The sequence below is a fragment of the Garra rufa genome, chromosome 2, assembly GCF_049309525.1.
Source record: "Garra rufa chromosome 2, GarRuf1.0, whole genome shotgun sequence".
In the NCBI taxonomy this organism is placed as follows: Eukaryota; Metazoa; Chordata; class Actinopteri; order Cypriniformes; family Cyprinidae; genus Garra; species Garra rufa.
The window spans coordinates 27,551,431-27,579,053 of NC_133362.1; the positions used below are offsets into that span (position 1 = coordinate 27,551,431).

Genomic DNA, 27,623 nt, shown 5'->3' on the forward strand with positions numbered 1-27,623 from the left:
TCATGCGCGTAATTCTCAAAACGCCCACAAGATGGCGGCGTTTATCGGTGAACCCGATATTACAAAACCGATAACCGATTATGGTAAAATGCTTTAATATCGGGAAAAATATTGGTAAATCGATATATCGGTCGATCTCTACTCACGTTCTCATGAAAGCCGATGCCAGGCTTTAAGTTTTACATAAAGCAGCTAGCAAACACCTGAATTTAGCTGTTGATGTGTTCTATTGAGTGGATGGACAGAAATCGCTGGAATATTTACATTTTAAAGGCGGTCAAATTCGTGCAAATGATGTAGTTTTGTGGGCACGTACACAGAATGTACGCGATGAAGGATCTGTTTTTGGTTTTGAATAAAACAGCTCACAAACAGCTGAATTTAGTTCTTGGTGTGTTCTTATGGGTGGATGGAATGAAATCGCTGGAATATTATAATTTTTAAGGGCGGAATAATGCGTGCAAATTAGTTTTGTGAGTACATACACAGAATGTATGCGCTGAAGCAAAAGTGAAAGTAGGTAAGAGGTCACCGCTCTTGAGTGGAGTGGAATTGCTCCTTTAGAGGGGGAATTTTTTCTCAGCCAATGCAAGTCTATAGGAAATTTCATGTAAAAAATTAATAATAAATAAACTGTAAGTCTGATCAGTCTAAAAAGATATAGCAACAATCTCGTGGCCAGGGCCCAGGTCTGAATTTTGACTGACTGACTTACGCAACGAACATTTTGTCATAACCACTAGTAAATCATGTAATTTTGATTAGATTTCTAATCTTTTTTTCTTCAGAATCGTGATCTAAAAGAAAATAGTCTTTCAATTTATCCAGAATCATGCTGCTTTAGTTTACGTTTATTACTGCATATAATTCATTAAAATAGAAGTTTAAATTCATAAAAGTACAAGTTAATATCAAAATGCACCTACATTTTTTTGCATTTTGAGTTTTTTAGTTGAACAAAATACTATTTTTGCCTGTATATTTCATCACTGAGGATTTCTTTAAAAATAAGTTTAAAAATCTCATCTCGTCTCATTCTCGTGAACCCAGTCTCTTGTCACACCCCTGTAAGACCCTCATTCCACGGCTTGGATTTGTGTAGAGCACTTCAGCTGCACTAAAACTGCAATTTGGACCTTCAACCTATTGATCCCCATAGAAGTCCACTATATGGAGAAAAATCCTGAATGTTTTTCTCAAAACTCAATTTTTTTGCGACTGAAGAAAGAAAGACATGAACATCTTGGATGACATGGAAGTAAAGTAGTAAATAATCAGGATTTTTTTTATTTCTGGAAGCGGACTAATCCTTTTAACATTTTTTCCCCTATAGGTCCACAAACATCCAAGAGATTATTCAGTGGGTTCCCCTATTGATCCTGACTGAGCCATTTCAACTAAAATAAAAATCATTCAGCAGTTTCAACAAAACAAACAAATAAAGACACATCTACTTCCTTTTCTCATTTGCAGAAAACTACCCACTAATGACAAGAGTCTGTCAAATTGTCTGGTGGGATGACTAAGGCACTGTTGCCAAGTTGTACAGCAAAAGACGCTAAACTTAATGGTGTTATTACAGAGATTACAAACCCACTCCACTGCCATTATGCCTTTGAGAAAAGCAATTAACCTGAGATTGCTCCAGGTAGATTGTCCCTGCAATTGTTACACTGCAAGTCAACTAGCATCTGCTAAACAACAAAGCAAACAGCTATTACAGTTTGATCACAAGCATTCAAAAAACTGCTCCTTAACACAATAAACTAAATTCAGAGAAGATGTATTACATCATCTTTGGCTTTCGATTCCTTTGGAACCATGTCTGCAGTGCTGAGATTCAGGTCACCTGCACTCCTGTGATAACACTTTAACACTTTACAGCATTACTGACTGCTTTTCGTTTTCCATCCAACTCAACGGAGGAAGTGAGGAAGAAGTTTGTTACCATTTAAGGAAGTGTTTACACAGGATGCGATCATGCATTACTTCTGCATTTTCTTTTAATTGCTGCACATGAATATGCATCTTTGACCATTCTATTATGTCTCACTATTTTTTTCACTATTTGTTTAACTATTTTTTAGGATGCTGTGTCAACTATGTTTATCAGAGAAAATGCCTTTTGTCATACAGCAAGCATATCCTGTTTAGAAAGTAAATTCTACCTCAGTTTTTCAATGAAGTTTAGAAAAAAAAAATTATGTTTTTTTTTTTTTTGTGGCCCAAAAAAAGTGCACTTACACAAAAATGATTCACATACTGGTACATAATAAATACTGAGAATTTTTTGTAGTCTGAACAATCTAACAAATGTACCTGAAGGACACTTCTGGTATTCAGAAAGATTCCAATCCAGCTTCAAAATCACCCAACATCGGTGTTTTACATTTTTTGTAAAGGCCGTTTGACATTCGCTTTGTAAACACTGGGTCAGTACTTTCGGCCTATGTCACTCGTGACCTTTCCAACGTGATTATGTAATGCGTAAAATTAAGGACGCTGAGCTAGAGCAAGACGAGCGTTTGCGGTTAAAAATGACTGACCCTTATTCTTCGGCTGGGATCATGTATAGCCCTTTGAAGCTGCACTGAAACTGCAACTTGGCCATCAACCCTGCTGACCCCCATTGAAGTCCACTACATGGAGAAAAATCCTGGAACGTTTTCCTCAAAAACCTTAATTTAGTTGAATCATTTATTAAAGAAATAGGTCATCTAAACAAGCTCAAATTCTAAAAGCATTTCTCATAAGCACAAGTTTTCATAAGCGAAGTTTCCATGCTGTTCCAATTATCAAATTGTTATGCACTGTGACATGCATCATTTTGCAAGAGAGATGGTGTGTTAATCATTCCTAACAGACACCCAGTCAGGAAAAAAGGCAGAAGATCAAAATTTGGAAGTTAAAAGGACAAAGACATACACAGTCATTTGACTCAGGACAAGAGAGATGTGGAGTAATTAGGGATGGGTATCGTTAAGGTTTTAACGGTATTACTACTTCTATCGATACCACTTATCGATTCGGTACTTTAACGGTACTCTTATCTGTACTTTTTGTTGTGTTTTTAATTAAAAAACTGAAACAAATTGAGATCAGAAATAACACTTTAATTTTAATGTAAAATAAATATCTATAGATTAGCAAACACCAATGTTTGAGCAAATATCTGTTACACAAACAAAACCAATGATTGTAAAACAAATAAATAAACAATTTTCTTGTAAATGAATATACAATGATTTAACTACAAATTAATTTTTAGGTAAGCTCTGCTCTATAATTTCTTAGCACAGTTTATTATTATTTATCTATTTGTAAAATTATTAACATTATAATACTGATTTATGTGATGTTTATGTCGTTATTTTAACATAGCATGCATACCTGAGGAGACGGATGAAGTAGAAGCTAGGCAGTCGAAAACTTTGCATTTCTGCACATAATGCACTTTGGCTAGATGTTTTGATAAATTGCTTGTGTTTCCGCCTTTACAAGCAAAAATCTTGTTGCACTTGTTGCAACGAGCATTGTCCGTGTTCGTACGGGTGAAGTGTAACCATACTTTGGATCGTTCGGCGCTCTCTGCCATCGTCACTCTATAAGCGCAAGCTCTTTCGTGTTGTGTGCGCGCGAGCTCTGTGTACTGCGGAACAGACTACATTTCGTGCGTGAGATAGCAAATAACGGCAGTGCAGGCGAATAACGAATATTATCGCAAATTACAAAAGGCTGGTCAGGTAAAATATACTAGGTAATATTTAGCAATAATAAATAGAACATTTATTTTTATTTCTCCAGTACCGACAGCAGAACTGTTAACGTCAGAGCTTATCGATACTTCTGTCTTTTATTATTTGGCAACGGGACCGATAAAGTACCGGGTTTCGGTACCCATCCCTAGGAGTAATACATAAAATGCTGCTGCCTCACGGATTTCAATCTCTCCATCTATTACAATGAAATGTTTAAAAGGAATCTCAGAGGAATACCTGACCTTGAAGCGACGAGTTTAGTGCATTCAAATCAGTTCAGCTATTGCTTGATTGCTCAAACTCAATGATTGAGGCAGTACGTTAAGAATGTTCAATGCCTCGCCGTTCTTGACATGTATGGCTGCGTGCATTTAATGCCAAGACCCTTCCACTGAGGTAACGTGGACAAAGAGACCTTTTGAAAACCTTCTACAAACAGAACAACAGATGTCAAAAGCAAACAAAAAAACATTTTGAATTAAGGAAGACTTTCAATTAAAAGACGGACAAACAGACTACCTCTCCAAGCAAAGCATGAGGACTGAGGAGAGAGAGGGGTTTCATCTTGAAAGAGTAGATGCGCTGCTCTTTGTAGCAGCCCCCGTGTACAAGAGCTCTTGATGGGAAGGCAGAAAAACCCTGAAGAGATTAGAACAACTAATCTTCCGCTGCTACTTCAAAAATGTTGTTTTTCTGAGTCCTTTGATCTCTCATTTACAGATAATTGAATCAATCTACCATTTCTTTAACCTAAGGGGTAAAAGCAATCTAGAGGTGCACTACCCACCCCTTTCGTCTGTGTTGACTGATTAATACTGGTCTGCGGCAGACTTTCATTAGCGTGCATTTCCGATGATACACATTTATTTACATATCAGATTATTTGTTATGTTATTAGTCTCGATAATCACAATCTAATATTAAAAATCCACAAGATACAGTCCTGACAGTCAGATGGATGGAAGTGCTACAGGTAGTGACATTTTCCACCTCCCTGTATTTTTTTTTTCCTCAGATGTGTGATAAGATTGGATAACAGCATGGCACAGGATGGATCACTTGAACGAGCTGCTGGACAGCACAGTGCAGGCCGCTAAACCCGTGTGACCCATTTGACTGCTACTGTGAATGTTCTACTTAAAAGCCCTACAGAGGAAGTCAAACATCTCAAACAGCTGGACAGCCTGACATTCAGAACAGACAGAGAAATCTGACCTTGTTTGCCTTAAGATTTTCCATGAGAGGACTTAAATCATTAAGAGCCTGATGAAAAGAAAACAATATCTGTTAAAGGATTAGTTCACTTCCAGAATAAAAATTTCCTGATAATTTACTCATCCGCATGTCATCCAATATGCTCATGTCTTTCTTTCTTTCAATCGCAAAGAAATTAAGGTTGCTGAAGAAAACATTCCAGATTTTTCCATATAGTGGACTTCAATGGGAGCCAACGGGTTAAAGGTCCAAATTGCAGTTTTAAATGTAGCTTCAAATGGCTCTACATGATCCCAGCTGAGAAATAAGGGTCTTATGTAGCAAAACAATCAGTCATTTTCTTAAAAAAGAAACATTTATATACTTTTTAACCACAAATGCTCATCTTGCACTAGCTCTGCGATGCACGTGCATCTTCACGCATTACGTAATCACATTGGAAAAGTCACGCACGGTTAGGTAGGTTAAGTGAAAAACTCATTTCATTTTCTCCTTCAACTTTAAATTTGTCAGACATCATTGTCTTACCTTTTTTTGTAAAAGGCCTTTGACTTTCTTTGCATGTTCACTTTGTAAACAACGGGTCAGTACTTCTGCCTATGTCAAGCATTCGCTATTACTTAATGCATGAGGTTGAGCTGGAGCAATTTGTGGTTAAAAAGTATATAAATTTGTATTTTTCCTAAAAAATTACGAATCTTTTCAAGAGTCCTTTAAAGATGCACTGAAACCTGGACCTTCAACCCATTGGGGACCATAGAAGTCTGCTATATGGAGAAAAATCCGGGAAATTATGAGGAAAATTTTATTCTGCAAGTGAACTAATCCTTTAAAGAAAAAAAAAGTAAACTTGAAGAGGTACCAACTCCATAGTGATAATCTATAAAGATAAAATAAAGATCCTTGGTTGGAATATATCATTCTACAAAGAACCTTTAACATTCATGCAACCTTTCAAAATGTTTGTGTTTCTCAAATAACCTTTCCAACGTTTTCCATTAATTACCTATACTCTGCCACAGTTTTGTAATGAACCGAAAATATTTTGACACTTCTCATAATAACATAAAATGTCTTTGACATTGTGTTTTGTGCCATTGCTTTGTCAAAAATAATCCGTTAAATGAAAAAAGCAAAAGCACTGTTCCAAAGAGCTGCAAGTTTCAAACATAGACTGTAAAAAATATGGACGTAGTGTCCGTGACGTCACCCATAGGTTTCTGCAGAGTGATTTTGAAGCCTATAGTGGGCGGGATTCCCCGTCGCCATCTTGGAATCGCGTCATCGCGCGTCACTCCCTGATAATCGAAAATGGGCAAAGAGGCGGGACGTGGGTGGAGCTGGGTGCTGAAACCACGCCCACTTAGCACACCAGTGGTGACAGCAGCGGCAATCCCCCTGTCACTCAAGTGGCCACGCCCTTAATTATGCTGGCTTAATATAACTTAAACGGATGAGTTATAAAAAAATTCACCCCCCTCACAGTTGACATGAAGGGCGAAATTAGCTATATAGTCTAAACCACTTTTTGGACCAGGCTTTAAACATGTTTTTTTCTGCTGTAAAGTCGGGCATTTTAACATGGGGTCAATGGGACTGACTCTCTTCTGCAGCCAGTCTCTAGCGGCCAGTTCATGAATTGCAGTTTAAGTCACATCCGTGTTGGTTTCAATAGAAAGAGCAGGAGGTTGCCGCTTGGTTTCAAAGCAGCAAACTCCATCTCTCCATATGCTGTGATATGATGTGCATTTGAGAATGCAACAGGCACCAATTGTGCATTATTTTTACATTCACATAATTTCCAACATTTTTGTGGACAGATAATTACAGCATTTCACCTGTTTTGTAATGAGACACACTTGTAAACCTGTGTTCACTGAAACAGTAGGTTTCTGCCAATATGTAACCCTGGACCACAAAACCAGTCATAAGGTTAAATTTTACAAAACTGAGATGTATACATCATATGAAAGCATATGCATTTAGACACTAAAAATGGGTTGTCTGTTAGTCTTGAACTCTTATACTGCACCCGGTCTGGTCTACAGCATCTAAGAAAAAAAACATATTAAATTTTTAGTTTTAAGAGTGATATGTAAAGTCAGAATATTGTAACTAGCTCTATATTTAAAAGGTGTTAACTGTCAAGTTAGTTTGACTTCTCATAGCACTCTAGAGTAGAAAACTGTCAAATTCAAAAGGCATCCCAGATGATCAACAACATTCCAGATTCTAAGAATGATGCAAGATATAATAATTATGTAAATCGACCAGCTCACACATGTATGCCAGACCTCTTTAATCCTAGGAACATCACAGGAAAAAATACTTTTTCTGCCAGTGATATAACCACCAGAGACAGACCGTATGGAGATCACCTCTCTGACAAAGGCTTCTCTCCAGAAGGGCAGCTTGATAATGTGTCCAGCACAGGTGATTCAAAAGGGCCGTCCTGATAATCAAGTTTAAATGAAATGCCTCACAACCCCCTCACCTGTGAATCAGCACCAGAAGAATGAGTCCTACATTCAAGAGAGGAGAATTGTGCTTACCCTGCGCAGCTATTCAATTAGTCACACCCAATCTTATCCCTGGGGAAACTTCAACAAAAAAATAAACAGACAGAAAGGCGATGCAATTTTTTGTAATCCACAGCTGTGTGGAGAGATAGATTGAGTTAGAAAGAGACATAATATCTTGTGGCATGTAGAAAGAATCTATCTAATGGGGTTCAAACCAGGTGAGATTTGCTGGCAAATGACAGATAAACAGAAATACATAGGGGGAAACTGGAGGGGAAAAAACATGCAACTATGTTTTTGAGAGGTGTGCGAACAGGTGAAGAGAATCGATGAGTTTTAAAAAAAGCATTTAGCCTTTAAAAAACAGCCTGCCTTTGACAAAAGGTCTGATCAAGGAACAAATCCATATTCATAAATAAAAGCTCTGTATATCCAAAAGAATCTTAGCCTACGCCTGTGAAAAGAAACTCCCACTCTTAAATTATAACCATTCATAATTCATCATCCACTAGATAAAAAAAAAAGATTGCTCTCTTCAATGCCATAACCTGTGAAGATAACACAAAGCTAATTGAAGCCCCACAGGCTTGTAGATGAAGGACGCTTATATCTCTGCTAGGTTGGCAATCAGCTCAGAACTGATCTGATATTAAACTAGCATGCCATTAATACTTGCACCTCTTGACCCCTGCCATGCAACGATCCCTGCAGCATCCCTTTTTATTAATAACAAGAGCTATTTAGGCTTAGCATACTGATCTGTTGTTAAAGACCAGAGGAAGAATGGATGATCGTTCGTTTGCCTCTACCTCTTGACTCAGTGAAGTGAGGGCTAAAGGAGGTTCTGCATGGGTACATGAAGCAGACTATTTCAGCAGACTGCTCTGGGCTTGTTTGTCAAGGCTTCAGTCGGCACACCCAATAAAAGCTACAACAAGTCTTTCAAATATACTAAACTGACAACTGGAGATGGCAAGTAAACGTCTTGGTAGCTTGAATGTTGAAAAAAAAAATGAAAATCTACAATGAAAAACATTTGGTGAACATTTGCCAAAAATTACAGAGAAACTGTAACTAACATGAAATTTTTCACACTGTGCCTGTGTAGGAACTCTACACACTTGTAATTTAGAAGCAGGGACCCTGCTTTTTACATATGGATATGAAACCCTGCTCCGTGAGATGTTACGGGTAGATTATTAGCAACCTACAGCCAATTGTGTGCCTTGGTCAGTCACTGAAACATTGTTCAACATATAAGCATTCGTTTTAAAGTTTGATGAGAAAAAAGTCAGATGATGGAAAAAACGTGTGAATTTGTGAAGTGGAGACTGTTTCATTTACATTCCGAAAAGTTTTTTGGAAAACAATAATAGTACAGTCCAGAGCTGGACATTAAAAAGGGCTTGAGGCAAAAATGTAACAAATGAACTAAAATGCACCATTAATTCAAGACAAAAAGGCAAAAAAATGCCCCTGCACATTTAAACAATATATTACGGCTGCCGCAATTAAAATGAAATTTGAAAATGAATGAAATTCTTGGAATTTGTATTATTTATTATATAATAAAAAAAAAACTTGCTACAATGACATGTTATAGCACTTGCATGTTATTGCTCTTTTGTTGATTTTGATTGCTTCCATTGTCCTCTTTTGTAAGTCGCTTTGGATAAAAACGTCTGCTAAATGTCTAAATGTAAATGTAAATATTGCTTTCTATATCGATATTAATGCTCATTATTACAATATAAAGAGCAATAATATTGTCATAATATTGCAGCCCTAAGACCTGTAGTTCGGTTCATTTGGTTCATTTATTTCACTTGGTCTGGACCAAAAAGGAAAATTATAACTTTGTTCATGGTCCGCTTTGCATTCACACTGGCATTTTTGATAGCGAACCTAAAGATACCGAACCTAAAGGCATAGTGATGTGTTCACAGCCTGAACGACAGGTTGAATGACATATATTTTGTGATGGAACACTCCAAACAAAAGGAGAAGGTGCGTTCGACCTAAATTGGCACTGCGGGTGTATGACTTTAAATTACTCATTCACTGATTGGTCTGCTCAGCACCGCTTTAAGTCAAATACACCCAATGCTGTCTGCTGGCCCAAGCGTACTCACTGTTGCGTGCACACGATTTTATTTTCTCCACCTACAAACTCACAAGGAGCTCACAAAGGCACTTTACCTTCTTGTTGCTCCACATTTGCCCTCTGCTCATATTGTTTTCGGTACACTGCTTATTTCCTTCATAAAATCATGTCGCATTGCATCGCACCTTGTCTTTACTTCCTATTTTGGTTCATTTAGAAGTGATTGGTCTGTGTTGCGTTCACATTTCATTCAAACTGCTTTGGAAATGAACAGAAGTGTTTGGTCTGTGTTGCATTCATATTTCATTCAAACAACTTTGGAAATGGACAGAGACCCATTTTTAGCGGTCTCAGTCCACTTGTTTGGCGCGCACCAGGGTTCGGATGGCAGCGTTCACAGCGTTGTTTTAATCGAACCAAATATGACAAGTGTGAACACACCCTTAGATACAATTTTTAACAGTCAATTGTTATTGACAACAGTTTAAAATATTGATGAAAGTAATTGGGTAAATTTAAGCATTTGACGTTGAAGACAACATAGAATAGTAATTATAATAATAAGGTGATTATAAAAACCTGGGATGCACCGAATGATCTCTAAATTATAAAAAAAAAAATCTATTTTGGTGTTCGGCTGAACAAGCGAAAAGGCTGAATAAATTATACCGAACAATGACGTGACACAATCAAAGGCACGCACTAATCAGCGGCATAAAAACACAAAACAATATTCTGTTTACCCAGTGCTTACAATGACCCAGGGCTAACTATTTCAACTGTAAAAAGTCTGTTTGTTGTATTTACAACTTTGAAAAATAATTTTTACAGTGTACTGGAGTGTACAGCAGGCAGCAGCCTCAGTCATTTTCATTCCAACACTGAAACACTTCTTTTAACACTTGCAGTCCGTTCTTTAGCAAAGAATATCAAAAAACACAGGATTCATATTATTACCAGTGTTGTTATTGCTATTATTACTTCTGCTGTCTACATGACTATGGGTTTAGAGAAGAACTCTTCATCTCCTCAAGCATTCCTTGAGTGCTTCTTTCATTGCATGGCTCGATCAAGCTGCAGAATTCCCTCTGTGTCGACATCCCTCTCTGATTTCCCAGTGCTGCACAGGACCTGACTCAGCTCCCAGAAGATTAAACGGACTAAAAAAAAAAAAATCATCCCCTATATTCTGCTCTGTTCTTTAGTAGAAAGTGGCAGACTCAGTGGACTGCACTGCAGCAAAAAAAGCACTTTCACATTATCTATGTAAAAAAGCGGATGCAACAAAGCTTTTATCTAACACTAACATGACAAAACGTTCATGTGATGATAAAGTTACAGGCCTAGGCTGCAATTCAGTTAAACAGTCTTTCCAAAGGTCATTCTGAACTAGTGAGCGAGTAATACTATATGCGTGCAATTAAGATACAGGAGTGAAATTAATACCAGCTTTAGGGAGATGAGGCTAAAGAATAGAGCCTGGTCATTTGAAGTCATTAATCTAATGGGATTCTGGGTTCTTCTCCGGCTCTATTGAAACATAATCCAAGTCTTGTCCCACTTTCCGTTACACCCAAAAAAAAAGTCTCAGCATGAGAGCCACCCCAGGCCCAATACTCATTTGCAAATTATCGCAGACATTTATAATGTTCTTGGGACAGAACCAAACTCATCTTCAACTCACAATTCAATGATAATTGGGTCACGGACCTGGGGACACAGCGAACTGAGTTATGGGTGATGTCATGGCATATATTTGTCCTGTTTTTAAACTTTTACTCTGCACAAGAAGCAGAAAGAGAAAAGAGGACAAACAAAAACTCAAGAGACACAAGTGTATATAAGCTTTTTACAGCCATTATCAAACTACTTGATCTGTGAGACTTCAATCCAATATTAAAAAAAGTATCACTGAATCAAGTCACTGAGATAAATGTGTTATCCAATCTCAATAATTATTAAAATAACAAAACTTATATACACTACCAGTCAAAAGTTTTTGAACAGTAAGATTTTTAATGTTTTTTTTTAATTTCTTCTGCTCACCAAGCCTGCATTTATTTGATCCAAAATACAGCAAAAGCAGTAATATTGTGAAATATTTTTACTATTTAAAATAACTGCTTTCTATTTGAATATATTTTAAAAAGTGATTTATTCCTGTGATCAAAGCTAAAATTTCAGCATTAATCCAGTCTTCAGTGTTACAAGATCCTTCAGAAATCTTTCTAAAATGCTGATTCACCATTCAAGAAACATTTATCTGAACTAAAAAGCTTCTGTAACATACACTGTACCATTCAAAAGCTTGGATTTAGTATAATTTTTCTTTTTTTACAGAAATAAAATAAAAATTTAAATACATTTAGCAAGGTTGCTTTAAATTTATCAAAAGTGATTATAAAGACATTTCAGATAAATTATGTTCTTCTATTATTAAAAAAATAAAGAAATTCTACTCAGCTGTTTTCAACATAATAATAAAAATGTTTTTTTTTGAGCAGCAAATCAGAATATTAGAATGCTTTCTGAAGGATTGTGTGACGAGTTATGACACAAAAAAATTTAATGAAATGAATAAATTACATTTTACAATATATTCATATAGAAAACAATTATTTTAAATAGTAAAAATATTTCAACATTTTACTGCTTTTGCTGTACGTTGAATCAAATAAATACAAGCTTGGTAAGCAGAAGAGACTTCTTTAGAAAAAAAAAAACATTAAAAATCTTACTGTTCAAAAACTTTTGACTGGTAGTGTAGTAATTGAACATAACGTCCTTATAATTTGATATTCAACAAGCACAAAGCATGATACAGAAATACATATTACGCAACACAAACAAAAGCTTAAAAGACATAATGGTTGTAAAAAAACTTGACTACTTGATCTACGAGTTTTCAATCCAAAATTGCCTCAGGATGAAGAAAACATTTTTGGATCATTCATAAAAATGTCTCCAAATTCCTTGTGGGCAAAAAAGGACAAGCCAAGAAGTGTAAGTCAAGTCTGAAAGCTACTTGAAAATCACTGAATCACTTCAGCTACTGAGATCATTCCTGCTATCCAATTTTTAATCATTAAACATATAATAATTCTGAATATTATTTGAAATCCTTTTATCATTCAACATTCAAAGAGCAGTATAAATGATACAGACTTGTTACATGTGATACACAAACTTACAAGGGTTGTTTTGGAAAGCTGACACGTCCTTTGACATGTTATACATCCAAAATGGTGTAAACGCATGTTGCAAATCGTTGCGTTACTAGCATTCACAGCATTAGAAAAATGTTAAATATTTTTGCACTTTTAAATTAAATATACACATTGCATTTAAAAACAAAAACATTGGTGATAAAAAAGAACATATGCGCCAAAAACCCACAAATACAAAGAGCATGTTTGGATCTTACCGCAAGGTCCAAACATGCAGACAAACTGCAAAAAAAACACCCAAACAGTTCAAAGTACTACTAATCCAAGAGCATATTCTGTTAACGTTCAGCTAGAGCAACACGTACTGAATTATCATTATAAAGAGATTTTCAAAAGCAACACAGCTGTTCGACTGCAGGCTGACACGAGATATTCTCGCCTCACCTTTAAAAGAGAACAGAGCATTGACTGAAGTCCATGCAAAATTCATTACTGCCCAAAACGAGTCTCTATGGCATGAGCTGGCAGAGCAGCTCGGATTTTCTATGGACTGCGTAAAGGTGCCAATGCAGACTCATTCTACCCATAAAGTCGAACAGAAACATGCATTTAAAAGCAACAAGCATCCCGCTTTGCTTTTGTCCCAGTTGCTCTGAAACTCAAGACTTACACATGCTCACACACACTTTAACCCTGTTAATGCACATTAAGACTGTTTAAAGACCAGAAACGCGCTGATTTGTTTGTGTGTATATATATTAATATTACGTAAACACTTGCTGGATGTGTAGATGAAAATCAGTGATTATTCAAAACTTCCACAAAACTACAAAACTGCAAAACTCAACTCCACCGCGGCTCAAATACTCTCCTCTGCGGCTAAGCCCAGTCTTTATACAAACACTTTGGAGAGAGGCAAATGTCGTAGTTTTTAAAACACAGCAGTGTGTTTGAAAACTAAATGGGTTTTTACAATAAAACATGTTGAGAAGTCGCTCCTCTGATTTTCCTCAGAACGAGGTTAGCGCGGCTAGCCGTAGCATTTCTTCAGTTCTGAAGAGGCAACCCCGCGCTTGTTTTGAAGAAAACACAAAACATGACTCACCGATATAGTTTCCTTTGATACAGCTATCCGTAAGGGGTCCTCAAAGGTTTAATAAGTTTAAAAATGAGAGGTGAACTCAAACTCTCGTTGACAGCATCACTCTCTGAGCCGCCATCTTCACTCGGCTATGATGCTGCTGTTGGCTCGAGACGCTCTACCTACCGAAAACTCTGGAACGAACCAAAACACTCCGTCGGATGGGGGGAACCTCCCGCTACTTGCAACTTCACATGACACTAGCTGAAAGTATTTGTTAAAAGTACAGCTTAAGTTGAATGTGTTGAATTGGTTTAAAGTACATTTTAAGTTGGTAAAACAAAACACATGTGTTAAAACACTTTAAGGATACAATTGTCCAATTAAAACCCCCGCACTGTAGTCAAATTCGAAAGACTTGTTTCCAACAGAGTGCACCTCCGTGCAGATTTTTTTTTTTCAGGTAGGGGCCCAAACAAGGACCGGTGCGAGTTTATCGTCCATTATCTTGACACATTTGTGTTTTTTAAAGTACATCCTACCTGAACTTTCAGTGAAGTAGTTTGAGCGCACTGTTTACTAAAAGTTTAAACGTATAGTTTAGCATTAACAACACATATCACGCAGAAGTGTCATTTGGCACCAAAACTAACTGCGTGATTGAATAAGCAAAGAATGTTAGTTTGTGAATGTAAGTTCCGCATGTAAACCAATCGGAATCCCCGACAGACCACAAAATCTCAGCAGTTTCAATATTTAACCTTCTAGCGCCCCCAGGCGATGGAAACTCCCTCTTTGTAAATCGAGGTAAGTTAAGTTTTAATAAGGCGCATTTCTGACACTTGTTAATTTAATCATAAAATTTTCATCCCACTACCGATATAAACTACTGTTCAGACTTTATTTTTTAGTAAGGATACATTAAAAGTGACATTAAAGACCATACAATATATTTGTTTTAAATACATTACAAAAAAATCGCACAAAATATTAAGCAGCACAGCTGTGTTTAAGAATGTGCACCAAATCAAGATATTATAAATATTTCTGAATGACCATGCGACAGTGAAGACTGGAGCAATGGCTGCTGAAAATTCAGTTTTGCCATCACAGGAAGAAATGTGACTTTAGACCACAAAACCAGTCATAAGGGTCCATTTTTCAAAATTCAGATTGAATAAATATGCTTTCCAGTGATGTACGGTTTGTTAGATAGGACAATATTTGGCCTAGACACACTATTTGAAAATCTAGAATATTAGGGTGCAAAACAAAAAATATATTGAGAAAAATCGCCTTTAAAGTTGTCCAAATTAAGTTCTTAGCAATGCATATTACTAATAAAAAGGTTTTGATATATTTACGGTAGGAATTGTACAAAATATCTTAATGGAACATGGTCTTTACTTAATATTTTGGCATAAAAGAAAAATCAATCATTTTGACGCATGCTATGTATTTTTGGCTATTGCTACAAATATACCCGTGCTACTTAAGACTGGTTTTGTGGTCCAGGGTCACAAATTACATATCTATATATATATATATATGGATAGAACACTTTAAATGTTAATATTTCATATATCTAGAGCTGTCAAACGATTAATCGCGATTATTTGCATCCAAAATAAGTTAAGTGTGTACTGTGTATATTTATGTGTGTATAAATACACACATACGGTATATATTTTCATGCATATGCATGTGTATTTAAATATACATAAGTATACACAGTACACACACATATATTAGGTCAATAAAAACGTTTATTTGAATGCGATTAATCGTTTGACAGCACTAATTCATTTCATAATATTACTGTTTTTACTGACCCAAACCCCAAACATCTGAACATTGGTGTATATAATGGTTAGAACCCCATAAACAGACACAGATAAACTCTATTAGTGTTTTGATTGATCTTTATTAAGTAAACTCTACATTTTTAATATTGCTTTGTTCCAATTTAGTTTTCTCTTTTCCCCATTTATTCTAGATAACATCCTCTTGCAATCAGCACAGTTTATATATTTATATGTATTTATATAGATTTGTGTTTTTTTTTGTTTTTTTGTTTTCCAACCAAGCTACACTTGAAGAATACAAAAATATCACAGTACATTTTCTACTCAGTCACTCTCCACTAGCGAGTTCCAAGCTGGGGCCGATGCTGGAAACACGGGAATCTGGCAGTGACATTTATAGACCACTCAACTAACGTTAGACCGAGGGGAGCAGTTAACCCATTTTAAAATGAGAACAGAAAAACGAGATTAGGTGGTTCGACTAAAGCTTGAAAATATTCAATCGCACAGATACCAAAGTCTAATAACGGTATCGGAAACAGCTGGAATTCAAATATAAAAGAACCCAATTTAAAGGACAGGAAGCCCGAATTGTTTTGGACTGAAGTCACCGCTGATGTCTTGAATTTTACAAATTAAAGCTGTGTAATCTGGTCCAGCCAGACTTCTCTGTTCCAGCACTCAAGCCACCAAACATCTGACCGGAACTCACAGAGCAGTCAGCAATAATCTTCCATTCCTCATCCTGCTCTCTGCAGACACACCACACTATACAAAATATTAAAAACAAAAGATCAAACAAAAACATTGAAGAATCCTCACCCGTACTTTGATTATTGTTTATAATAAATGTCTCTTTTATTCTTTTAACAAAGTTTTGTTTTTATTCTCCTCATGTTTACAATGCCATCCATTATCCAACGTTGAAATCCTTAATGACCGATTGAGGCTCTGTTCTCCAGGGTAGAGGAATGTTGCAGTATGAGTCTGACATTTAGTGGTTTTGTTTAAACGTGAACCAAACATCAACATAGCAATTGAAAACCTTTGTCCCCGTATTAACTATCTAAATGAACTTGGGGGGATCACAAAGCATAGAAATCAGTTAATGAAAGATGTTAGGTCACATAGATCAAACATAGATAGCCATTAAGTTACTCGACTGAACACACCAACAAAAAAAGAGAGAGAGAGAGAACAAAAAATAAGATCAGACACAACACTGGGATCAACAACTCGACGAAGGAGGGACCCACTGATTGGAGTAATTCACTCGCCCCAGTATCTCTGTACCACTTTCTCATGACGTCAGGGCCTGAAAGACTAAATGTTCGGTCATGTGAGTGGGCTTGTACAGGAAGTCGTCATGGCTACGCTTCCTATCGAGGGGAACGGAGACAGAGCTGCGTGTCGGATTGAGTTGTGTTAGTGGTCTGTGGGGAAGATAGCTGCAGGAGATTGGGCGGCTCTGTCCCCGCTGGTCTCTAGAGCAGTCATGGTGAGAAAGTGGCCATCTCCAACGAGATCCGCTGCCATAGTTCTTTAGTCTGTTTGCCCCTCTTTAGGTTCTGCAGCACGTCGTTGAACTGCATCATGCCAACTGGTGTCAGGCAAAACGCCCCGCGGGCACTTCGGATGATGTTCACAAAGTCGTCGTAGTCCGCGGGAGTCAGATGGATCAGCCTGTGGTGGATATACTGGTACAAACATAAACAGACATTCAGTCATTCAATAATGGAGACTGTTCCAAAGTCATTTTAATTCTGCATTTTAGTTACAATGCATTTGCTCACAAAACATTGCCCAAATAAACTGTAAAGACATTTCTCAGTTTCTGCAAAGATTTAGATTTTAAATAAATGTTTTTTTCCCCCTCTTTCTAATCATCAAAGAATCCTGAAAAAAGTCAGTTTTTAGAAAAAATATTAAGCACTGATAATAATTTTAAAAAAAGCTGTCACAAAAAAAAAACTGTCATAAAAGAAAACTTATGCAACACAAAGATTCTTGCAAACATGCAAAAGTTTTGGTAAATGGAAAAAAAATGATATGGAGCAGTACTGACACATTTTCTGAAACTTGGGACTTGAAACTTTTGATTATGTGAATTTGTCTTCTGTAGTCTATCAACCTAATCATTAGGATGTCCTTATGATCGTGACTTGATTTTAATCAAAAGTGTGTTAAAGGAGAAGTTCACTTCCAGAACTAAAATTTACAGATAATTTACTCACCCTCTTGTCATCCAAGATGTTCATGTCTTTCTTTTTTCAGTCGTAAATTAGATATGTTCTTTGAGGCAAAAATTTCAGGATTTTTCTCCATATAGTGGACTTCTATGGCAAGTTTGAACTTCCAAAATGCAGCTTTAGGGAGTTAGGGTATATCGAAAAACTCCCATCTAATTTTCTCCTCCTCCTTGTAGGAGAAAATGACCCACCCTAACTGTCTTGAACAGGAATGCACAGAGCAAGACAAGACGAGCATTTGAGGTTAAAAAGTATATAAATTAGCTATGTTTCCATCCAAAAATGCAAATATAACTTATGCGCAAAACTGGAACATCGCATAAAACATTTGCGCATAAAGCACCGTTTCCATCCAACGAGACAAAGAGAAGAAAATTGTCACTTCCTAATAAACTTCCACTAAATATCACTAAGAAAACTAGAAGGCAATGAAAATAATAATTTTTCATTCATATATATATATTCATTTATTTATTATCCTTTCGTTTGCAGTAGGGATGTGACTGTGAGGACATTTTCCCACCGATTAATTGACGTGTGACAACAGGCAATACCGGTACACCGAGGGAAAAGGTTGGGGGATAGTTCGTTAGAGTTTTCTCTCGTCCCCACGCTTTTCTTCACTTTTAAAAAGCAATTTGGCATCGACTGATTGAATGGACAACAACAAAACAATACAATAAACTCACTTAGTCTAAATTAAACATAGAATAATTAATTTATTAAGAACAACAACAACCAAAGTTTAATTATAAAAAACAGGCCTACTGAAAATCAGCAAACACGGTGGAACCAAGTAAATAAGAAATGAATGTTCGATCAATAAGCTTCCAAAAACACCTTTTAGATAAACGGCAGCAGTAAACAGGCCTTTTTAAAATCCAAAATATTTTTAAAACAGGTGGTTTTGCATCTCGTTTCAAAACTAAATCTTTCGCCAATACCTTGCCTTTCTTACCTCACTCAACTCGACTCCTGCCTGTTCTCTAACTGCACTAAAGTAAAACTACAGCAGGGCTGGTGCCGTGGTGGGCAAGTCACGAAACCACTGAAGGAAGCATTGCAGAATGCAGAATGACCAAAACATCATTTCTAATGCGGTGCAACAAGATGGGTCCACTGGTTAGTCAAGTTATCCCATTCCAGCGTGCGAAGTCACATGACTTTTTTAATGCGCATGGAGGAATTTATTCGGTAAAAGTGTTTCCATCGTAGTTTATTCGCATTTATTCTTATCGAATAAAAAGTTTATCCTATTCAGTTGTGTGCATAAGTTTATGTGCTTTTTTAGAATTTATACGCATCTTCGCGTTTCCATTCAGAGATTTTTAATGCGATATTCCAAAATGTTAGGGGTGTAACGATATGCCTAGGTCACGATACGGTACGTATCCCGATATTGGGTTCACGATACGATACATATCACGATATTTTGAACAAAAATTAAAACATTGAACTGAAAATCAAACCACAGATTTATAAAAAAAGAAAAAAAAATTCAATTTCAACCAGCTTTACATGCAAGGTCACATTTTAAGGTTTAATAAAAACCTGTATTAAAATTAACAACTGATAAGGTCTGTCTGTCACTGAATTTTTTTTTTTTAATTTAACATGATAGTGATAAAATTGTCAAGATGTCAAATTCTTTAAACCTGCAAGATTCTATGTGTGTGCAAAACAGAGTCGTACCCAACGGGTGAACCGCTATAACTGACGTAACGGTGGAATAATATTTATCTGTCAGGTGCAGTGCGGGTGACATGCACGGGTATTTGCTCTTTGGACTCTGTCTGAAGACCGTTTAAAAGCCATTTCACATGGGACGCGTCAAGCGGTGGAATCTCTGCGCGGCTGCCGCTTTCTCTCATAGTGAAAGTGTTTTGCGGTCGAGCTGGTGTTCGCGATGCGGGCTCGGGGTAAACGTATTGCAAACAACAAGGTCTCATTTTACTTTACAAAAACAAAACAAATGAAACGTAATGAAAATACTATGTGTTATTTGCTATTTGTCATTTTATGGGACAATGACTAGCGTGGTTTTCATGTCAGACACAGTTTACTATGACATTTTACACATAATTGTAATTTTACTGCGCAGGCTATATTACACGCATTTTCTGGATTTTTTTTCTTTATTAATAGCCTTTCTCCGTATTTTATGGATCATACAGCTCCGAAATGTTGCCATACTGCTGACTTAAATGAGGAGGGAGGGTCCGCAATCTCTGAGTTGGTTGCCATGTTTCCTCACGTTCTTTTTCAACTAACGTTAGCTCAACTTTTGCAGGCAGGCGTCACATGATTGGAAAGGTAGTCACGGGGTGTGTCGCGATTCTCCCTTATTACACCGCGACACAGGATCGTGGATCTGAGTGTCGCGATTTCGGTTTCATATTGCGTATCATTACAGCCCCACAAAATGTGCATAAAAATAGGTGGATGAAAACACAGCTAGTGTCAACTTAAATTTCACTAGATAAGACCATTCTTCCTCAGCTGGGATCGTTTAGAGCCCTTTTAAGCTGCATTTAAACTGCATTTTGGAAGTTCAAACTCGCCGGCACCATTGAAGTCCACTATATGGTGAAAAATCTTTGCATGTCCATGAAATTTTTGCCTCAAAAAACTTTTTTTACGACTGAAGAAAGAAAGACATGAACATCTTGGATGACAAGGGGGCAAGTAAATTATCTGGAAATTTCTGTTCTGCAAGTGAACTTCTCTTTTAAGTTCAGGTATGTGCATTACGTCATTTTAAGTTTTTTTTTATTGTAAGATTTTTAATGTTGTTTTTTGAAGTCTCTTCTGCTCACCAAGCCTACATTTATTTGATCTAAAATACAGCAAAAGCAGCAAAATTTTACTATTTAAAATAATTGATTTCTATTTAAATATATATAATGTAATTTATTTCTATGATCAAAGCTTCAATGTCACAAAATCCTTCAGAAATCATTCTAATAGGCTGATTTTAAATAGTAAATATTTTAAAATGTTGCTGTTTTTGCTGTATTTTAGATCAAATAAATGGCTTGTTAAGCAGAATAGACAAATCTCTGGTATTGTAATTTATATTTCTAATGTTTTATCTGCTAAAGTAAATGTGTACAATGTACATGAGAAATTACTTATACCGTTTACTTTTTTCTGATTCAAAGTTTATTCTATACATAACTGACATAAACTATCATTTCTGTGTGTAATTTGGTTTTGTACTCAAGGCCGGGGGTAGTGTGTGAAAAATATTAGTGTCTTTTCTCCTGTATTCTTTTTATTATTATAAAAGTTCTATAAACAGATTCAGCAAAAAAAAAAAAAAAAAAAGCAAGGAAGGAAGGAACAATTACATTTCTGTACTTCTTGCATTTCCTTGAGAAAAGCAGTTTGCTCACAAAACATTTCTAGGAGGAACTCAAACATTTTGCAAGCAATTCAAAATATTGAAATATACTTTTTTCTTCCCATCTCATATTTTTTTTCCATTACCATGTCACCCCTTAAAGGCTTCATAGAAACAGAATATTGAAAGAACATCGCATTAAATTTTAAATGGAAGATCAAAACTTTTTTGTTGTTGGAATGTATTGGAATCGGAAAAACAAGGAGCTTTTCAGAGATGAAAGAGAATTCAACAAAGGTTAGTTGCTTCAACGGCTGTTTAGTGTGTGTTGTTGCAGGCAATTTTTTAAAATGCAGTAATTGACTACTTTTCTTAGCAGTAGCTTTAAGCTTCTACTATTTAACTAACTCAGATCAATACTTCATGTTCATAAATACAAGAATATATATTTAAAAATAATTAAATAAATAATGCTTGTTGCTTTGCTCTGGGGTTTCAAGCTCAGTTTAATTCGTAGCTCTAAATGTGTTTACTGATCGCTCAACAATATTTCATTACGGTCACGCCTTTTTGATCTCGCTGTGGTTAAACATGTGCGACATGATAAATTCATGAATATTCCTGCTACTGGATGGCACTTAACCTGAACCCATTTTAATAAAATGTAAACAGGTTATGAAGCGTCAAGACCCCGGATGTTTATAGGGACATGCAGCATACGGAGTGCATTTCCCACCAGCGACGTACCAAATGACTCAGTGACAGTCTGGGTAGGTTTCTGCTTGAGAACAGCCTCTCGGTCCCTCATCTCATTATCCACGCATGGAGAGAGTGGATTAGAGCTGGCACTGTCTCCCTTTCACATTTAACCAACATTCATTTGCAAAGATTTACAGTGGGAGACATATGGTAGAGTCTCCCCTTGATCTGGGCATTTAAAAATTTAAGGCCACTACGAAAGTGGCCACTTGCGCGTTTGCCCACGCAACAACTTGAAACCTCTTTGAAATGGCAAAATAAAGCCTCTGAGCCGGCTAGCAGGTAACTGCGAGAGCGTGTCTGTGTGTGCGAGGGAGAGATAGCATGTGTGCGCTGCTTCTCTAGGAAGCCGCTCTTGGCTTTGGGCTGTCACAGTGTGTTTGATGCTCTCTCATCAGTATGCTCCATCCTGTGAACAGACTCAGGCTTCCCTCTCTAGCTTTAACACTCCAGAATTGTTCATGCACAATTTATATTCAGTGTGGGCGACAATGCCGTCACAATCCAGCCTCGGCACCACTCGAATGCTCTAAAACCCTTCTCAAATTCACTACTTGAAACTTGAAACTAAGTTTAACGAATATGAAAACGAACTTTGAGATGGCTGCACCGCATTCAATACAAAATGTCAGCCGTGACAGATCATCTCATGTGCTCCAGTGTAATTTTAACTGCTTCTGTCAGCGGAAGAATACACGTTGCTCCTGGTGGATCGTCGTCATCATCATGGCACGGATTAATTTCGGTATTTCATCCAATTAGGGATGTTATTAGTAATAATGTCAATGTGATTAGTTCCCCAGGCTGGATTTTAGGGATTTGCGAGTCTGTACCTGTAAGTAGGCCTGTTGGCAGCGCTGCACGAGCTGGTGGAAGGCAGGAGTGCGGAGGTGTGCGTGGATATGTGCAGGGTTTAACCTCTGCAGAGCCTCCATAATGATCTCCTGCAGGACAAACGGACTAAGAACACCTTTCGCGGCCCCCACACAAAACTGGTACACGTGGTTCACACCTGAGGAGAGATACAGAGGGAGAACGATAAGGAAACATTCTGAAATCAATCTCTAATGCATTCAATTCTTACGTTTTATTTTTAATTTAGAATTTAAAAAGCACTGTCAATACACAACCAATAGTCAATATAGTCTTTTTTCCTTCCCATCAGTGCATTGCTTTGCTTGTTCTGTTTACATTTCCCTTTTTTCCCCAAATAAATAAAATACAATGAGACTATACATCCAAGACAGAGTATTTTGAGATCACAGCTAAAGCCTAACACCTCAGTAAATTTGAGAAAGCTTATCTTTATGAATAATTTATTCATAAATCAAAACCAGACAGGACATTTTATAGTGGTAAAGTGATTTGCATTCTTTGTATGGTGAAATGTAATTATCATCCAAGCTTAGCAAGTGAAATATCACCCACTAGTTAAACACATTAATATGGAAGCCTGTTTCCGCCACTGAATACAAAAAATAAAAAAAGGTTATTGCAACTTCTCACAATTCTGACTTTTTTCTCAGAATTGCATGATACAAACTCACAATTCAGACTTTTTTTTTTCAGAATTGTGATATAAACTCATAATTGCGAGATACAAATTTGCAATTTCAAGAAAAAAATGTCAGAATTTAGTTTATATTTATTATATTAGTTTATATCTATTATATCAGCAATTCTGACTTAATTTCTCGCAATTGTGATATTATATTCTGCAATTCTAACTTTGTATCTCACAATTCTAACTTTAAAACTCGCAATTCTAAGAAAAAAGTCAGAATTGCAAGATGTAAACTCGTAATTGTGAGAAAAAAGTCAGAATTGTGAGTTAAAAAGTCACAATTACCTTTATTTTTTATTCAGTGGCGGAAACGGGCTTTAAAGTGGTAGAAATGTTACTGCAAACAACTGAGGAAGACTGCATCTTTATAGATTACATCCATAAAACGTGAGGCAAGTTGTTTTATAATATAATTAAACTTATATATTTATATTTTGAGAAAATACAGAACAGAAAGGCCTGAAATTTTTAGTACAAAGGGCCAAAATTAAATCTTGACTGAAGGCTGTGGGCTGAAAGTCTGATACATTAAATCCAAATGCATTAAAATGTCCTTTTTAAAATAAAACTCCATAACATTCTCTGCATATTCAATGCAAAAACAAAACAGAAAATGTTCAAAACAAAAAGATAAATTAGAAATGAGGATGTGCTTCAACTTAAACAAAAGCCTGTTATTTACTTATCTTGAAACTGAAAGCATTAAAATTATACTACCACATATTCTGATCAATCAACAGCCCTGTAATTTTATTTGTCAAGTTGTGATTTAAGTGTAGTGACATTTGACAATAAAAAACAAATTGGATGTTTCACCACACTTGTTTGTGTTATGTTCCAGACCAGAGTAATGGGAGCATCTGGAGCAAAAAGTGTGATTTTTGAAAGTCGGAGAGCTGGTAGAGTGATAATGGAAAGGAAATTGCTGTCAGTTCATTACACAGTCTGTCCTAGTCTATGCTCAGCAAATAAAATGAAAGTATTTAAAGAAAGCATGTGCAGGTCTATGTCATTACCATCTGCTTAAGCTATTCATCCGTTCCAGTGGGGACCATTAGAGAAGCAACCAGACATAAACTAGTCATTTCTTAAAATACCTAACCTGAACATGGCAAAATATTGTGTACTTCTACATTTTCAATTGTAACATTTAGGCCCATGAAAACTGGCAACATGCTGTGAACAGTATGAGATAAAGCTCATAGTAAAAGGAAAGACATCAGGATGTCAATAACTCTGCTGGAGACTTGCTGTTGAATCACCTCTCCTCTCTTGCCCGCTGAAGGCAAGGTAAACTGCCAACATGTTATCTAGTCTACTTCTAGCTAACAGGAAATGAAACAGGACTTTAGAAAACTAGTCTTTCCTAGAAGACATATTTCAAAGAATTGTGAGCATACCAAGACGTGCAGCCAGGCCCAGCAGCCATTTGACATCTTCGGTGTATGGGGGGCTGCGGGAAAAGTTGTTCGGATGATCGTTGTGGGCCCTCCTTCCCAACATCTCCAAAGCCAGCATGCCTAAATGAGGACAGGAAGATTTCACCATAAACACTTTGTTCTGTACGCCACTGTACTGCTCATGTATTGAATTGACACATGCACCCAATCCGTCCTAATCTCCAGGACTTATGAGTACTGATAAAACGGAAATCATGCCTTAATTAATATTTCTCACTGTGAGAGTTCTTTGTCAGTCCTGCAACATGGACTCAACCGATCTCTCCCTCACCTCTCTTGATAATTAATCACCACAATTCAGGACCAGATGGATCCTAATGGGTGCAAAACAGCAACATAAGGACAGGCAAGCCATGCCCTAAAGGTTCTATGTAATTAGAAATCAGGCGTCCTTACCGACTCTGTAGGCCGAGTGGAGGTAGTGCAGGCCCTGCTGGCTGATTGGTTGACTGTGCTGCTCGTCTTCCACAGGGAAGGGGGCGCTGACCAGTGAGGCGGGCTGGGATGAAAGTCCTGGAAGAGAAGCCCCCTGAATGGCCTGGATGGTGGCGCCTGAGTGTACTCCTCCTGCCGGGAAAAATAAAAAATAAAAATAGATGAGAGACTGTCTCTGGCAAACTGGTAAGAACTGTAATAAACTCTTGTCTGCACTGCACTAAATCATTTCACTGGCCTTGAATTTTGTATTCACACCTAGCGGTGTGATCTTTATATTACCAGTGCCATTGTAAAAGCTTTGCAAACACAAAAATCTCTTCTTTTCTGCATTTCACCTCTGTTTTTGCTTAGAGTTTGATACTTCACCTTTCTATTAAACTTGACATTGTATACTATGAATATTATTGCCTCTGTGACAAATTGCTTATATATCTCATTTGTAAGTCACTTTTCTGCTAGCTAAATGAATATATGTAATATGTGACCATGGACCACAAAACCACTCTTGAGGGTCAACTTTTTGATATTGATACTTATACGTAATATTTATACATACATATGGAGATTTTAAACAAGCTTTCCGTTGATGTATGGTTTAGGATAGGACAATATTTGGCCAAGATACAACTATTTGAAATTCTGGAATCTGGAGTGTGCAAAACAAAAAATATTGAGAAATTTGCCTTTAAAGTTGTCCAAATGAAGTTCTTAGCAATGCATATTACTAATCAAAAATTAAGTTTTGATATATTTACGGTAGGAAATTTACTAAATATCTTCATGGAACAATCTTTACTTAATATCCTAATGATTTTTGGCATAAATGAAAAATTTATCATTTTGACCCATACAATGTTCAGTCGTGGCCAAAAGTTTTGAGAATGACACAAATATTAGTTTTCACAAAGTTTGCTGCTAAACTGCTTTTAGATCTTTGTTTCAGTTGTTTCTGTGATGTACTGAAACATAATTACAAGCACTTCATACGTTCCAAAGGCTTTTATCGACAATTACATGACATTTATGCAAAGAGTCAGTATTTGCAGTGTTGGCCCTTCTTTTTCAGGACCTCTGCAATTCGACTGGACATGCTCTCAATCAACTTCTGGGCCAAATCCTGACTGATAGCAACCCATTCTTTCATAATCACTTCTTTGAGTTTGTCAGAATTAGTGGGTTTTTGTTTGTCCACCCGCCTCTTGAGGATTGACCACAAGTTCTCAATGGGATTAAGATCTGGGGAGTTTCCAGGCCATGGACCCAAAATTTCAACGTTTTGGTCCCCGAGCCACTTAGTTATCACTTTTGCCTTATGGCACGGTGCTCCATCGTGCTGGAAAATGCATTGTTCTTCACCAAACTGTTGTTGGATTGTTGGAAGAAGTTGCTGTTGGAGGGTGTTTTGGTACCATTCTTTATTCAAGGCTGTGTTTTTGGGCAAAATTGTGAGTGAGCCCACTCCCTTGGATGAGAAGCAACCCCACACATGAATGGTCTCAGGATGCTTTACTGTTGGCATGACACAGGACTGATGGTAGCGCTCACCTTTTCTTCTCCGGACAAGCCTTTTTCCAGATGCCCCAAACAATCGGAAAGAGGCTTCATCTGAGAATATGACTTTGCTCCAGTCCTCAACAGTCCATTCGCCATACTTTTTGCAGAAGATCAATCTGTCCCTGATGTTTTTGTTTTTTTTGGAGAGAAGTGGCTTCTTTGCTGCCCTTCTTGACACCAGGCCATCTTTCAAAAGTCTTGGCCTCACTGTGCGTGCAGATGCGCTCACACCTGCCTGCTGCCATTCCTGAGCAAGCGCTGCACTGGTGGCGCTCCGATCCCGCACCTGAATCCTCTTTAGGAGACGATCCTGGCGCTTTCTGGACTTTCTTGGATGCCCTGAAGCCTTAACAAGAATTGAACCTCTTTCCTTGAAGTTCTTGATGATCCTATAAATTGTTGATTTAGGTGCAATCTTAGTAGCCACAATATCCTTGCCTGTGAAGCCATTTTTATGCAACGCAATGATTGCTTAGTTAACCATGGTTAACAATGGAATAACAATGATTTTAAGCATCACCCTCCTTTTAACATGTCAAGTCTGCCATTCTAACCCAATCAGCCTGACATAATGATCTCCAGCCTTGTGCTCGTCAACATTCTC

The 27,623-nt window shown here is 37.0% G+C and overlaps 2 protein-coding genes across 7 annotated transcripts in view; both read right to left on the bottom strand.

The window, feature by feature from the left end:
• Positions 1 to 13,998, bottom strand: part of ndst2a (N-deacetylase/N-sulfotransferase (heparan glucosaminyl) 2a) — a 160,634-nt gene extending 146,636 nt beyond the window's left edge. The window contains exon 1 of one of the 2 annotated variants that reach the window (XM_073835059.1): positions 13,872 to 13,998. The gene's annotated coding sequence lies outside the window, so the exon portion shown is untranslated. The remainder of the gene's footprint in view (positions 1 to 13,871) is intronic. The other variant, XM_073835060.1, reaches the window with a different exon arrangement.
• Positions 13,999 to 15,751: 1,753 nt separating this feature from the next.
• zswim8 (zinc finger, SWIM-type containing 8) overlaps positions 15,752 to 27,623 on the bottom strand; it is a 48,949-nt gene continuing 37,077 nt past the window's right edge. For 3 of the 5 annotated variants that reach the window (XM_073834056.1, XM_073834055.1, XM_073834054.1), the window contains 4 exons: positions 25,424 to 25,594; positions 24,968 to 25,087; positions 22,837 to 23,015; positions 15,752 to 17,349 (listed from right to left, as the gene is read on the bottom strand). In XM_073834056.1, coding sequence (XP_073690157.1) covers positions 17,146 to 17,349; positions 22,837 to 23,015; positions 24,968 to 25,087; positions 25,424 to 25,594 — 674 coding nt within the window. In that variant the 3' untranslated portion in view covers positions 15,752 to 17,145. Of the gene's footprint in view, positions 17,350 to 22,836; positions 23,016 to 24,967; positions 25,088 to 25,244; positions 25,342 to 25,423; positions 25,595 to 27,623 lie in introns of those variants that run through there. The other 2 variants (XM_073834057.1, XR_012353767.1) reach the window with 2 other exon arrangements.